Source organism: Mustela lutreola, chromosome 5, assembly GCF_030435805.1.
Source record: "Mustela lutreola isolate mMusLut2 chromosome 5, mMusLut2.pri, whole genome shotgun sequence".
Classification (NCBI taxonomy): domain Eukaryota; kingdom Metazoa; phylum Chordata; class Mammalia; order Carnivora; family Mustelidae; genus Mustela; species Mustela lutreola.
The window spans coordinates 64,684,169-64,697,612 of record NC_081294.1 but is presented as its reverse complement, the minus strand read 5'-3'; the positions used below and the strand labels follow the sequence as shown (position 1 = coordinate 64,697,612).

The 13,444-nt window shown below is 50.1% G+C and overlaps 1 protein-coding gene across 1 annotated transcript; it reads right to left on the bottom strand.

The window, feature by feature from the left end:
* Positions 1–621: 621 nt before the first annotated feature.
* On the bottom strand, positions 622–9,753 carry ARL10 (ADP ribosylation factor like GTPase 10). The gene is made up of 4 exons (XM_059174360.1): positions 9,465–9,753; positions 8,593–8,794; positions 5,500–5,675; positions 622–4,153 (listed from the first exon to the last, which is right to left on the bottom strand). The coding sequence occupies exons 1-4, from the start codon at positions 9,645–9,647 to the stop codon at positions 3,980–3,982; spliced, it is 735 nt and encodes a 244-aa protein (XP_059030343.1). The 5' UTR covers positions 9,648–9,753; the 3' UTR covers positions 622–3,979.
* Between the last annotated feature and the right edge of the window lie 3,691 nt (positions 9,754–13,444).

The following is a 13,444-nucleotide window of genomic DNA, read 5'->3' as shown; positions in this document are numbered from 1 at the left end:
ACAGGCTTTGGAATCTAGTCTCCAGGTAGGGGATTCTGTATTTCAAGTATGTTCCATGCCCAATTTGGGGCTTGAACTCATGACCTTGAGATAAAGAATTACATGCTGTACCTACAGACTGAGCGAGCCAGGCATCCCACTCATGAGGGCTTTTATTTGGCCTTATAACATCCTCCATGGTATTCCAAATTCAGGCCTTTGACAGCTGTCCCTTTGTTTCTTTACCCAATTCAGGTGCCAGTTTTGGAAAGCCTTTTCTGCCACTATCCCCTATCCTTATGCTATGTTAAGTGTCCCGTCTTCCCTATGCCCCAGCCTTCCTGTAGCAATACATACCAGTTACAACTGCTTTTTAATCAGCTTGACATCCCCTGGCCGACTGCACTTGAGTGCATGAATCTTCCCTGGGCATCCGGAGCTGAGCCCAAGGCAGGTGCAGGGGGAACGCTCCATTCTGACTTCTGGCCCCATCAGCTAGAACTCCCAAGAAATGGCCGCCAGGTACAGATACAAATGATCGTGTTACTGAAACTTCTGGGACCATCCCCCATACCTGCCCCTCATTGGAACTATAAGCACCCAGGATATACTCCTCAAAATCAGAATTCAAGTGAAACCATATTTGAATTTTTGGCATTTATTGTGTGTCTCAAACAGCCATTGCTCCCTTAATGCAATCTGTCCTTGGCAACCCTGTGGGTCTGGGTTCACAGGGCTTGGGGTGGGACAGCAAGGCCTCTTCACTTCCAGATCTTTGATGGGAATTCTCTTTATGTACCTCGTGGGCCCACCTCGCAGAGGCAGCAAATGAGGAAAAGCTGGTTTTCTTTGCACAGCTACTAGAAACGACTGAAGATGTGTGAGCCAACAAATGTGACAGGAAGATGCTCAGACTATTCCAGGCCTGAGATGTGGGCAGGTGCACCAGGATGAATACCACAGGTGAGTTTCAGCAGCTAGTTCAAAGTGCTGGCAGTTGCTATTAAGCAAGCTTAAGAACAAAATGTTTTCCATAGACAGGTTTTGCAATCTAGCGTTTCATCCACACAGACAGGCAAGAGTCCTCAGATTTTCATCAGCACCTCTGTGGAGGGAGGGGAGCGCTGTGACAGGCTGATTTCACCATCGACCCCCGTCCTTACGGCTGGATACCAGTGTGTCAGGGCAAGAGGTACCAGAAGAGGCTCCTGTGAATAAGCAGCCAGTCAAGGTGGTGGTCTTGGAGCCTTCTTGCTTAGACCATTCACATGACCAAGCTTTGGGCCAAGTCAGCCTCTCAGAGGGTTGGCAGCAGGTGAGAGGATGGAAAATCAGAAGCCACATTGCATTAATTCTTAAGATCAGAAGCCGTTGGTGCCAGGGTGAATGATCAGGCATCGGCTCAACAGGCAGGCAGAAGCAGAAGCTTCCTTTTGATGTGGAATGCCCACCTGCTCAGTCAGATCCAGAGCCTGCCTTCCAGTTGCCTTCCTTAGAAAAGGAGAGGGGCTGACATTTGACCCATATCCCATGTTCAAGCAGGCTGGGAGCTACAGTGTTGGGGCTGTCTTGGGGGAGCAGTGTCACCCAGGCTAGCTCAGAAAACTCACTTTGAGATGAACTCCACAGATAATGGCTGGTTTCCAGGAGCAGGTGATCTGGGCTGGTGAATCAGAAAGTCACATTCAGGAGCAACTGGGTAAGAGCAGCACAGGCCAGGCACTCGGCTATTCATGAGAGGCCCGTTCTCCACTTTGCCCAGTCCTGGCAGAAACCAGAGCGGTTGAGCAGTGTTGACACTCTGCCTGGACGACAGGCCAGCAGTCCCACCAGAGGAGTGTAGCAGTCAGCCACAAATGTGATGAGGCACACCCACGGGTCAAGAGAACATCTATTTTCTGCACAAGCATCAGGGTGGTACTCTGGACCTTCAGGCCCCCTCAGTGGTTTGTATCTTCCGGTGTACCCCTGAGACCCGTCAGTTCTGGGAGTGGTCTTCAGAGGTCACTCGTGGATATACCTATTCAAGTTCACTCCCCTCACTGCAGACTTTGAAAACTGTATTACATAACGATACTCATTAGACCAAAGAGAGATCTTAATTAGAAAAGGGTCCCCTACAACGATGCTGGTTCCAGAGGTAAATGTCAAGCACTGGAGAACAAGGTGAAGTTTATAGAACAAAGACATAAAGTTTCACATTCTTTAAATGTCAAAATGAAAAGCTGTCGGCAAAAGTTCAAAGGGTACTCTAAAAGTCAAGTCATTCCTTAAATATTTAAGATAAAAGCAGACAAATCTTTTTTCTGCAGAAAGTTAATTAGAATTTCAAAGGACAGTGATTCTGTCATACACCCACAGCCCAAGAGCATAGCAGGCCACTGTAACTCGTCACACTTCTGGACTTCTAGAGCGTCCATCCCACCTTCCTCCCTGTGCTGCCTCTTGTGTAGGCCACAGCATGGAACTGAGGCACGCTGAGTCAATGTCAAGTGAAATGAAGGCACATCATCTCTATTCTCAATTAAAAAGCAAACTGAGTTGGCTATCTCTGCTAAAAAAAAAAATCCATCTGTGGCTACTGATTACTCAGCGCAGACAAAAGTCTCCGTCCTTGGCCTCCACTAAAGTGTCAGCATATAAATAAACTGTGAGTGTGCACTGGAGAGAATAGAAATTCTGTCCAACTTTTGGCTGGGGAATCAGCAGGTCCAGAAAGACTGAGGTACCCAAAGCCTCAGGTATCCTGTTGGCTGATCTGCTAATTCCCATTTTTGTTTACTTGGATTTACATGATTGAAATATCCTTTCTGTAGCTTGTGACTACCAGCTACACGGGAGGGGGTTGTGTCCTTCTGACATACTGGGCCAAGTGGCAGAGTTTTAAGTTCATGTGGGTCACCGTAAAGGGGGATGCCGATTATAGCTGTAAATGTTGGGGGAAAGCTAGAGCTTTGTTTCCACTGACAAGTGCAGGTTATCACACGTCTCACAATTCCAGCTGTTTTCCTCAAAGACACAAATTTTTCCGTGGCAGTCATCTGGGGCTTTGATAACAGCACCTAGAAACAGAACCTGAGACTTTGGTCTGTTTCTTGTATAAATAAATAAATAATTAGAATGCAGTTCTGAGGCCAACACCGAGCTTCAGGTGACGGTCTTCTCCCCAGGGACACAGGCTCCTTCCCCAGACTTCTGTAAACACAGGCACTGGCACAGAGCAGCAGTTTCTGTCCCCAGATGAGGGGGAGGAAAGCCCTCCGTGTCTCTGCTCAGGGCTGAACACCACTTGATGCTGTAGTCTGGCAGGCAGGCCTTAGCTTACAGAAGCAGGAAGGTTTCAGAGAACTCCTTGTCTCCAGGTTCATCCCAGCTCTTCTTATCTTCATGGCTGGAAAATCTATCTCCAAGTGAGTAAAAACCAAGGAAGCCATCTCTTTAAAATTGATGGTCACAGGGCCAGAGAGGCAGAGATAGCACAAGGCCTCAAGCCAGTCCGGCGGAGCTGGGGCTGCAGGACATTGTGGGCCCTAGAGCCAAGGCTCACTGTGTGCTGCCCAGAACCTGCCTGCGTGATGGGCATGAGGTCACCAGGAGGGAACGGTTTTAGACTGGGAGTACTTCTGACACTGTCCCGATTCTCAGTCACTGGGACCTGCAGAGAGGAGAACCAAGCCCACTGAGCACCTTACTGTACGCATCAGAGAAGGAGGTGCCTTCAGCGGTGAAAGCCTGATCCACTTCCAGCCTGGAGTGAGCCAGACACTATGTTCTTCCACTATCTGCCTCAGCCGCCTCCCCACTTCAGCCTCATGGCCACCTCACCGTTGGAAGGCTTCTGTGCGGTTCCTGGCCTTGCTCAGGCCCTGCTCTGGAGGGTGGGTGGAGAGAAGGGCAGTCCTGCTACATGGCTCCTGCCTCAGGCCCACACTGGCAGTAGACAGGAGGAGTGGCAGGACTAGGGTCTTCAGGGTTGGGTGGCAAGCTGGTGATAGCCGGCCTAGGAGAGAAGCTCCAAGAGCAGTCTCCAGATATGCACGGTGCCAGGGTTTTCAAAGCCGGGTCCTGCAGGGGCGATGCTGGCTGCCAAGAGGAACACCTCCCGCTGGCTATCGATAGCCCGCAGGCCCAGCTCCTGCTGTAGCTCCACCATACTCATGGACTCACTCAGGTCCTGGGATGAGACGGAGAAGCCGGTTGGAACAGAGCTCAGTTTCCCAGCACCCACACTGTCATCCATGAGAAAAACTGTTCTTTGGCTATCCTGGGAAACACTGGGGCCTAAGTTCCCAGAAGTGGCCTCTGGGCCTCTTGGTCTAAATTCTCTCATCTCCGACTTTCCTCCGTACCAACCTCTTTTCATACTACCATTAGCCACTGCGGTGAGAAATAGCTCTTCCTATAAGCCAGGCATTGCTGAGAGGCACTTAGAGTTATCCTCATAATTATAGTTTATAAGTAGAATGATGATGTAATTCATCATCCAAACCAGGGTACTTCTGAGACTTAAAGTGGACACTATTAATAATTATACCAGAACAACAGCCATAAATGAGGGCCATCCCAGGCAGACCAGGACATATGGTTATATGCTTGTAAGTGCTTGTCAAGGATATCCTGATAGGCAGGAGAAACTGGGATCAAAGACGTATAGCTTCTTTCCAAGTCAGGTTGGAAACAAATGCCACAGCTCTCAGGAACGTGGGCCAGGCCACAAAAAAAACGACAGAACTCTGTACTGTTGCTAAGTTTTACCTGGCATGTATTGAGAGTGGCACCTTCAGTCTGTGATGCTGAGGGTGGCTGGGCCAAAGGCCCAAGAAAAGTAGAGCATGGTTAAGAGCAGAATCTTTGAGGAAGATCCTGGTTTTGCCACATACCAGTTTTAACTTTGGGCACTGAGGATAATAACAAGGCCTATCATGGGGTTTTATAGGATTTAAGCGAAGTCATGACGGTCAGGTGCTTAGCCTGGCACACTGTAAGCACACTTATAAATGTTATTTGTTATTGTTATTGGAATATGTTCCACTTATCACTTCCTAGCTTAGGTCTTTGATCTAGAGCTGGAAGTCACAAGGACATGGCAGAGTGGAAAAGGCACAAGTTTTGGAGTTAGACATTGCAATTCCACTATTTTCAAGGTGTATAACCTTGGGGAGATTACAGAACCTCTCTGAGCTTCAGATTTCCAATCTGTAAAATGGATCCTGTAGGATCAATTAGAAGCATAATGTGAAATGTCATTCAAAACCATACCTTATATATAGTGGATGCTTAGTATTTTTCTCATTTCTTCAGGATAGTGGGTGACAGGGAGGCGAGGAGGAAGGCAGACAGAGAATGAGGATCAGGGATGAGGAAAAAGCAGAGGTAGAAGAGTTGGGGACAGTATCTCACCCGAGTGCTCCAGATCACAGGCCTGGGCCTGAATCTCTCTCCTGTGCTCCCTGCCCCTGCCCAGGGATCAGTGGATCAAGCCCAACTGGTCTAAGTCAGCTTCCCTCCCATTATCCTCACCTGCTTGTTGGCCACCACGACGACAGGCAGGTCAGGGTCCTTGTCCAGCAGCTTGTGCAGTTCCTGCCGGGCCCAGGGCAGCCGCAACCGGTCAGCTGAGTCCACCATGAACACCAGCACGTCTACTTCATTCACAAACTCTTTCCAGTAGAAGCGTAGGTTCTGGCTGCCGCCGACTGAGGAGAGGCCAGGGGCCAGCTCAGAGCCTCCCTGGGCCCCAGCTCTCTATATATAGCCCCATACCACCCCATTTACAGCTTCCCAAGGCTCCACCAACCAGGGGCAAGGAAGACCACAGGTTCTGGAGCCAGTCTGGTTTAGCTCTGGCTCTAATAGCTGGGGCTTCCTAGGCAACTCACTACCTTCGAGTAGCAGCGTTCTCCTCACTGAACTTACCTACTAACAGGTTGCAGGAAAACCCAAAGGTACCACACGCAATGCGCCTTTCACAGACTAGCATACAAGGTGCCCATTAAATTGTACTCTCTGGTTCTTTTTCCTGAGCTGCTTTCTGCCAGTTCCTAGCTTTCTCTCCCAGACAGTAATGGCGTGGTCAGAAGCCAAGACTCCATGCCCAGCCTATACATAACCATTCCCCATTCAGTGTTTCATGTTCAGTCTGGTCACCCCATTTTCTTTCCTTGAAAACAGCATACTCAGTCCTACCACCACATGGCTGCCCACATAGTACCCCCAACCTGGGTTGCCTTCTTTTCCCTCTGCACAGTCCCCATTAGCCACATTGCATCCTAGAGTTTCTGGATATACTTCTAACACTTGAGGACTCTGTGCTCTTTGAGAGTTAGAGCTATTTACATCTGGATCCCCCCAAAGCCCTCAGCACAATGCCTGGCACATAGCAGGCACTCAACAAATATTTACTGAGTGCTTACTAGGTGCCAAGCACTGATCTGGGTGCTGGGGATACAGAGGTGAGCAAGGCAGACAGGGCCCTGCTCTCAAGGAGCTCCCTCTGTAACCAAGACAGACACAGCAATAGCACATAAGCACATTTCAGAAAGGAAATAAAAAAGAAAAAGTGAAAATGGCTTGGGGTGGCTTTGGATTGGGCAGTCTGGGAAGGTCTCCCTGAGGAGGCAGCATGTGAGCGGAGTCTGGGATAACGAGAAGGAGCTAGCTAAGGGAAGAGGCAGAGGAAAGCATTACAAGCAGAGTGAAGAGCAAGCTCAATGTGTCTGAAACAGAAGGCAGCCAGGGTGGCCAAGGCAGTGCCAGAGGGAGAGGGGAAGAAGCCACAGCTAACAAAGCTAGCCAGGGCTCGACCACATGAGGGCTGTCAGGCTACAGTGAAACTGTGGGGGAACCCCTTAAAGGTTTTATGCAACAGTGACATGGGTTTCTGAAATATACTGCTGGTTGACAGTAGGGGACAAAGTGAAAGCAGGAAGACCCGCAAGGAGGCAATTATAGTACTGAGATGATGGTGGCTTGGACCAAGCAGGCAGTGGTGGAAGTGGGGAGAAGTGGAGAGATGCAAAGTCTATTGGAAAATAAAGCTGAAAGAACTAGCTAATCAAATGGATAGGATATAGGAAGTGGGGGGCGAGGAAGGGAAGAGTCATCAAAGATCAACAAAGGGCTCATGCTTGGGTGGCCTCCAGGCCAGGCACTGTAGACTATAGCCAAGTAAGTGTCATGGGAAGGGAGAGTTCCAAGGCTTGAATGGGAGATCTGGGTTAGAATCCAGGAGTGACTCTATTGAACCTTAGACTCTTGGGTAACATGAAAACACCAACCCCCTTCTCCTAGGTTTGGGGGGTACTATCTCTGCCAGAGTGGGAGTCAAGTGCAGAATACCACTTGACCCTTCTGCATCCCTGACACAAGAAAGGGAGACCAGTAAAACCTTGTTTAAAGGACCATATTCCAGGTGAATATCAACGTTTACCACAAGCAGGGAGGAAAGATATAGCCAGGCCCTCAGAGTCTGATCCCACAAGCTGCTGCTTAACTAAACCCACCTAGTCTTTATGGTCTGAGCCCTTTGGTTGGCAGGAAGTCCACTACTCTCTCACACCCAGTCTGCAGCTGGACACAGGTGGCCAAGTACTGCTGTCTTCTGAATAGCCCCTCTGCCAACCTCTCCTAGAATCCCAAGAAGCCTAACACTGAGGACAGGGGCGGCCCAGACCCTTTCTGATCACTCACTCAACAAGCTCTCCCAGTTACTTGCTTGAGGCTGGGCGCTCGGGACCAAAGCTGGATCAGACTCATCTGTGCCCCAGAAGCCTCGTCAGGGACATAGGCTGGTATGCGGCAAATGCCAGCTCAGAGGAAGAGCCCTTAACCTAGCCTGGGAATCAGATAAGGCTTCATAAGGATATCATGTTTGATCTAAATCTTTTTTTTTTTTTTTGAAGATTCTTTATTGTTTTATTTTTTAGTAGGCTCCACATCCAATGCAGACCTTGAACTCATGACCGTGAGATCAAGTCAATGCTCTGTGAACCGAACCACCCATGTGCCTCTGATCTAAATCCTGAAAAGAGGTATAGCAGTTTTTGAAGGGAAGAAAGGCTTTCCAGACTGAGGGAAGACTGCAAGCACAGACAGAAGAAAGAAAACAGCAAGTACCTTTCAGAAACAAGCAATGTAGCAGCATGCTGCTGAAAACCCAGAGCCTCCAGCCAGAGTCTGCATTATCCATCTGGCAAGCTGGGTGAGCCAGGATTTTATTTAACTTGCTGGGCCTCCCTTTCCTCATGCATGTAACAAGGGTAATAACTGTTTCCAGTTTTTTGTGGAGTTGTTGGGAGGGTTTTATTAAGTAATGCCTGGCAGATGTTTGGAAACTTTAGCTTTTGGAATCTCAGTGTTAGGCATGTGAGCTTCAGTTGGGGTGAGGGACAGGCAGTGACCAGGCTGGAATTGCCCAATCATGAATGGCCCATCATGGTCAGAATACAGAGCGTGGACTGTATCCTGTGCCCCAGAGAGGCAGGGAAAGAATATCATACAGGGATGTGTCCTGTGAGATATACATGCTGGAGACACACCCAAGCAAAGACTCGGCTTGGGTCCAACTGAGGTGATGGGGGAGACGGCGTGTGTGTGTGGGGGGGGTCTGCTCACTCTCTAACAGGTCCACCTCGAAGTCCTTGGTGGGCAGCCTCACAGAGTTGAAGCCCCAGGTGGGGATGTGGCCTTCCAGCGGTGGCTTTCCGGACAGCACCCGTAGGAACGTGCTCTTCCCCGAGCCGTCCAGCCCCAGCACCAGCACCTCACGCTGCTCCAACTCCTCCAGCGCTGGCTCTTCGTCCTCCTCGTCTTCAGGCTGTGGGCACAGGTCAGGTTGCGGCCGGCACCCTCCTGCCGGACCCTTCCCAATGGAAGACCTAAGACACCAAAGCACCCATCCCCGCCCTCCACCGGTCAACTGGCAGGAAGGCAAGGCCGGGTGCAGTGGGACCAGCGCTGCCTTCAGAGTCCTGAATCCCAAACCCCGTTCTTCTGGCTTCTCCCGAGTGACCTCGGTGAAATTTCTTCCCCTCGCGAAGCCTCAGCCTCCTCAGACTGAGAGTCCCTACGTCCCAGGGTCTCCCGGGACACAGAAGGGGATAAACTCGCATCCCCGCCCCACGCCGGGGAAGGGGGAGGCAGCCTCTCCCGACATGCCCTGGGCCGCGGGCTGTGCGCACTGCGCAGGCGCCCGGCGAGCGCGGGCTGGACCGGGCGCGGGCTCGACTGAGCTCCGGGGCCGCGCCCTCGGGGCTCCGGCGCCCACGAGGAGGCCCGGGTCCCGAGGCCGCGCAGGGCGGTGCCGCACACCCTCCGAAGTGCCCACCCATCACTAGGTTGTGGGACTCACGACGGCCCGGCTACCACTGCGCGCCCTTTCGCCAGGGTCTGAGGCGCCGAGCCCCGACCTAGGCGCTTCTGCCCTCGCCGGGCATCACACCCCTCAGCCGCACACGCGGAGGCCCAGACCCTCGCCCGGCACTCACGTCCCACTCGTCCCACTCAGGGAGGCGGGCAGTCTCCGCGCCCCACCAGGCCTCGCCCCGGTCCCAGCGCCGCTCGCGTCCGCGCCTGAAGTAGGCCTTCCAGAGGATGAAGAGTACGGAGCCCAGCACGGCCGCGGCGCCGCCCAGCGCCAGCACCAAGGGGCTCAGCGGCCGCGGAGCCATCGGACAGGGCGAGGGGCACGGGTGCGGGCTGCACAGGCCGAACCAGCCGGCCCGCCGAAGATGGCCCCGCTGCGACTGCGGCGGCCGCGCCCACCCACCCAACCCCAGCCCCACACTACAAGCCCCACAATGCACCACTGCGGTCGCGACTGGCGGCTCGCGCCAGGGCTGTTGGAGTGGGGGGCGCTGACCCGAGCGCTGGCACGTCCCACTCCCACTGCTACGTGCCGCGGAGAGCTAAAGGATGTACCTGGGCAGGACGGGAGTCGGTGATGTTGGCACCTCCCGAGCACTTGCTGTATACCTAGTGGTTAGCTGACCAATGTTCTCGGTTACTCCGTAAAACGGAGTTTCCTAGAATGGAAAGCGGAGGCCCAGTTCGCACCGTAGTGCATTGGTGTAGCCGGCACTCAAACCCCAAGCGATGTTTCCTGGGCATCTCAAGACTTCGGGGATCAAGTTGAGGCAAGTCACACGGCTATAGGGTGTCAGGTTATGGAGTGGCAGAGACGGAACTGGAACCCGGGTCCCTGACTTTTAGGACTCTACCCTCTCTGGGCTGCTTCTCAGACCCCAGGAGTTCTGCTCTCTTGGGATCCTGGGCATGCTAATGAAGCAGGTAGGATTAGGGGTCAGTGTTTAGATCTCATTGCCTACTTGACTTCAGTGGCTGCCAAGGTTTCCAGGTGTAGCAGGAGAAACAGTCTGGGGTCCTTCAAAGGAGGGCTAGATGAGGGACTGCAGAATGGATAGGTGTTTTTATTGTAAGCAAACCCAAACCATCTTGATGACCAGGAGGGACTCTGGGTTCTTTTCTGGTCATTTGCGGGTAATGCTCAGATCTCTTTTGTTTCAGGAAACTGTCCTCCCTCACTGGTACTACCTTTCCTTTTCATTGCAGTGCTACTTCGGATAATGTTCATTTCCTATTCTTCACCCAACCCACCCAGGGAACTGCTCTCACCCGGTCTCTAACAAATGCTACCCTGTTAAATCCGTTGGTAACATCTTAGTTCTTATTTTGCTTGACCTTGTAATATTTAACACTGTTAAATCTTAGCAGAGATGCCATTCAAAACCTGGCCAGGGTGCCAGCTCATTCCTTGAGGGATCACCTTCCTGGTGAGACAAGAGTGCGAGGTTCCCAAGGAGAAAAATTAGCACTAGTGAGTATCCGAAACTTTGTGGTCGGAAAATTTAAAAAAAAAAAAAAATAAGGGATTTAGTCTTGGATTTAATCTTGGTAAGTTATATGTTGTTTCAAAAGAGAGAACCTTAATCCCTTGAGCGCTAAAGGCTCCTGGAGGTCTAATTTGGTCTTACCTTACCTTTCCTGCCTCTTGACACACAGTGGGTGATCATCCCCTTGTCTCTCAGCTGGAATTCCTGGAATTCAGCAGTCACCCTGGGTGGTCACAGTCTCTGCCTGAAGATGTCTGTCCTTCCACTTGAAGATGACAGACCAGGCCTTTGTCTTCTTGGGGGTCTGATGTGTTCAGTATAAGAATGAGGCCCAGAGTTCACACTTAACACATTTGGAGAATTGAATCAATTGCATGTTCTCCTCCCTTGGCTTCTATGACACATTCTTTTCTTGAATCTTTTCCCTCCTCTCTAACCAATCCCTTTCAATCTCCTTTTGCCTGGCATTGGCTGCCATTAGCTGAAACTAACTGGACCATTTGGCAAGGGAACTCTGGAAATGGAATTGTCAGGACTTAGCCCCCTGTCATGCAGAGCAGAGCAGGTGAAGGGTGAGGAATGGAGCTGTGATTAAACAGGCATGTGGCCAGCACAGTCGACTCCTTTGCATCCAGTTTTACTCTTATATCCATTTTTAACTTTGTGTTTCCCCATTCCATGATGCAATATCCATTAGAAAAATAGTCACTCTTTACCTTCTGAAAAAAGAGAAGACAAAGTCCCATCTGTCAATATATCCATCTCTGGGTGATGCTAATTCCTCTTCAGTCATGACCCGATCTGGATATTCTACAGTTAAAGATTAAATTATAGAGGCGCCTGAATGGCTCAGTTGGTTAAGCATCTGCCTTCAGCTCAGGTCATGATCCCAGGGTCCTGGGCTCGAGCTCCATGTGCTCTCCCTCTCCCTCTGCCTGCTGCTCCCCCTTCTTATGGTTTCTCTCTGTCAAATAAATAAATATATCTTTAAAAAAAAAAGATTAAATGGGGTGCCTGTGTAGCTCAGTCGTTAAGCTTCTGTCTTGAGCTCAGGTCATGATCCCAGGGTCCTGGGATTAAGCCCCACATTGGGTTTGGCAGGAAGCCTGCTTCTCCCTCTCCCACTCCCCTTGCTTGTGTTCCCTCTCTCGTTGTGTCTCTCTCTGTCAAATAAATAAATAAAATCTTTTAAAAAAATAAAAAGATTAAACTGTGAAGATAACTATTGCCAACTTTACTTATACAGTCCAACTTCCATATTGCTACACAGCCGTCTTTACAAAAGAAAACCTGGCAATGTCATTTTCAGGTTAAAATTCCTCAGTGGCTTCCCACCTCCACCAGGATAAGTACTACAAGTCTCTGATGACAGGAGCAAGAAGGGCAGCAGGGAACTGACATTTAACCAACTAGACATCAACTGTACATTAGGCTTTGTTCTGGTATAAAATGTACTGCTGTGCAAACATTTGTCTGTCTTCATCTTCTGAGAATAGTTTTCCTAATGATTGAATTAACTGAAAACCTGCCATGATTTTGGCTTTTTAAAAGATTTTTATTTATTTATCAGAGAGAGAGAGAGAGAGAGCACGCACAAGTGCATAAGCTGACAGAGGCAGAGAGAGAAGCAGGCTCTCTGCCAAGCAAGGAGCCCGATGCGGGACTCGATCCCAGGATGCTGGGATCATGACCTGAGCTGAAGGCAGTGGCCCAACCAACTAAGCTACCCAGGCATCCCGAAAACCTGCTATGTTTATATGACACTTGGCATGAATAATTAGTCAGTAATAATTAGATCAAGCTGAACCAAGGAGACTGTTCCATGGGATTCTTAAATGTGGTACCCAGCATCTTGAGATCCATCTGTCTTGGGTGGATTAAGAAGTAAAACTTACCAGCTATAGGTAACCATTTTCCCCGCATTTAAAGAAGGCTTGAGGTCAAAGAGGCTGAGATAGAGCAGGAAAGGCAAAGTCAGAAAGCAGAGCTGGAATCCTGGTGCCATTTGCTTCCATGGGTACTGTCATTCCTAAAGTCCAGGGTATATTTGTGTTCAACCCTTTTGTAATTCCTTCCTTCCTTCCTTCCTTCCTGCCTCCCTCCCTCCCCCCTTCCTTCCTTCCTTCTTTTCTCATCACTATCTGGGGAATCAAGTATGCCCCATCCACGGGGTGCAGTCACAAACAACATAGCATCCAACGAGGGGAACTGCTTTACAGTGAGAGGTGCAGGAGTGGGTCCCTGACCACGGTGTCCCCTGGTTAGACCATGTGCCATGCTATTCAGGGATAGCCAGCTTCACAGAACACTGGCTTAACCTTTTGCTTTTCAGTTATTTATACCTTTGTCATGCCTTTTAGGGAATTTTCTGAACCTGGTCTTCCACTTGTTTATTTAGTCCTTGGCTATACACACTCTGCTATTCACCCCAGGCTTTCAGGGCTTTATTTCATCTATAACATTTTTAGTGTCTGGTTCTGTAGTTGGTTCCTTATGATTTCTTGTCTCCCCCTTCATCTTTCCAAAATCCTCTCTCTTCTTTTTTAGAGTGATATTTTAAATGCTTATTTTCATTCGTTGTCCTGCCAAGTCCATTAACTCTGGTGTGTTTGGAT

Bases quoted from the DNA above. Each gene is read 5' to 3' on its own strand.
- ARL10 (XM_059174360.1), bottom strand. From the start codon at position 9,647: ATGGCTCCGCGGCCGCTGAGCCCCTTGGTGCTGGCGCTGGGCGGCGCC. The intron at 5,676-8,592 runs GTGAGCAGACCC...GCCTCTCCTCAG, and splicing joins CGAGGTGGACCTGTTAGAGA to TCGGCGGCAGCCAGAACCTA. The intron at 4,154-5,499 runs GTGAGGATAATG...GTCTCATCCCAG, and splicing joins TCGTGGTGGCCAACAAGCAG to GACCTGAGTGAGTCCATGAG.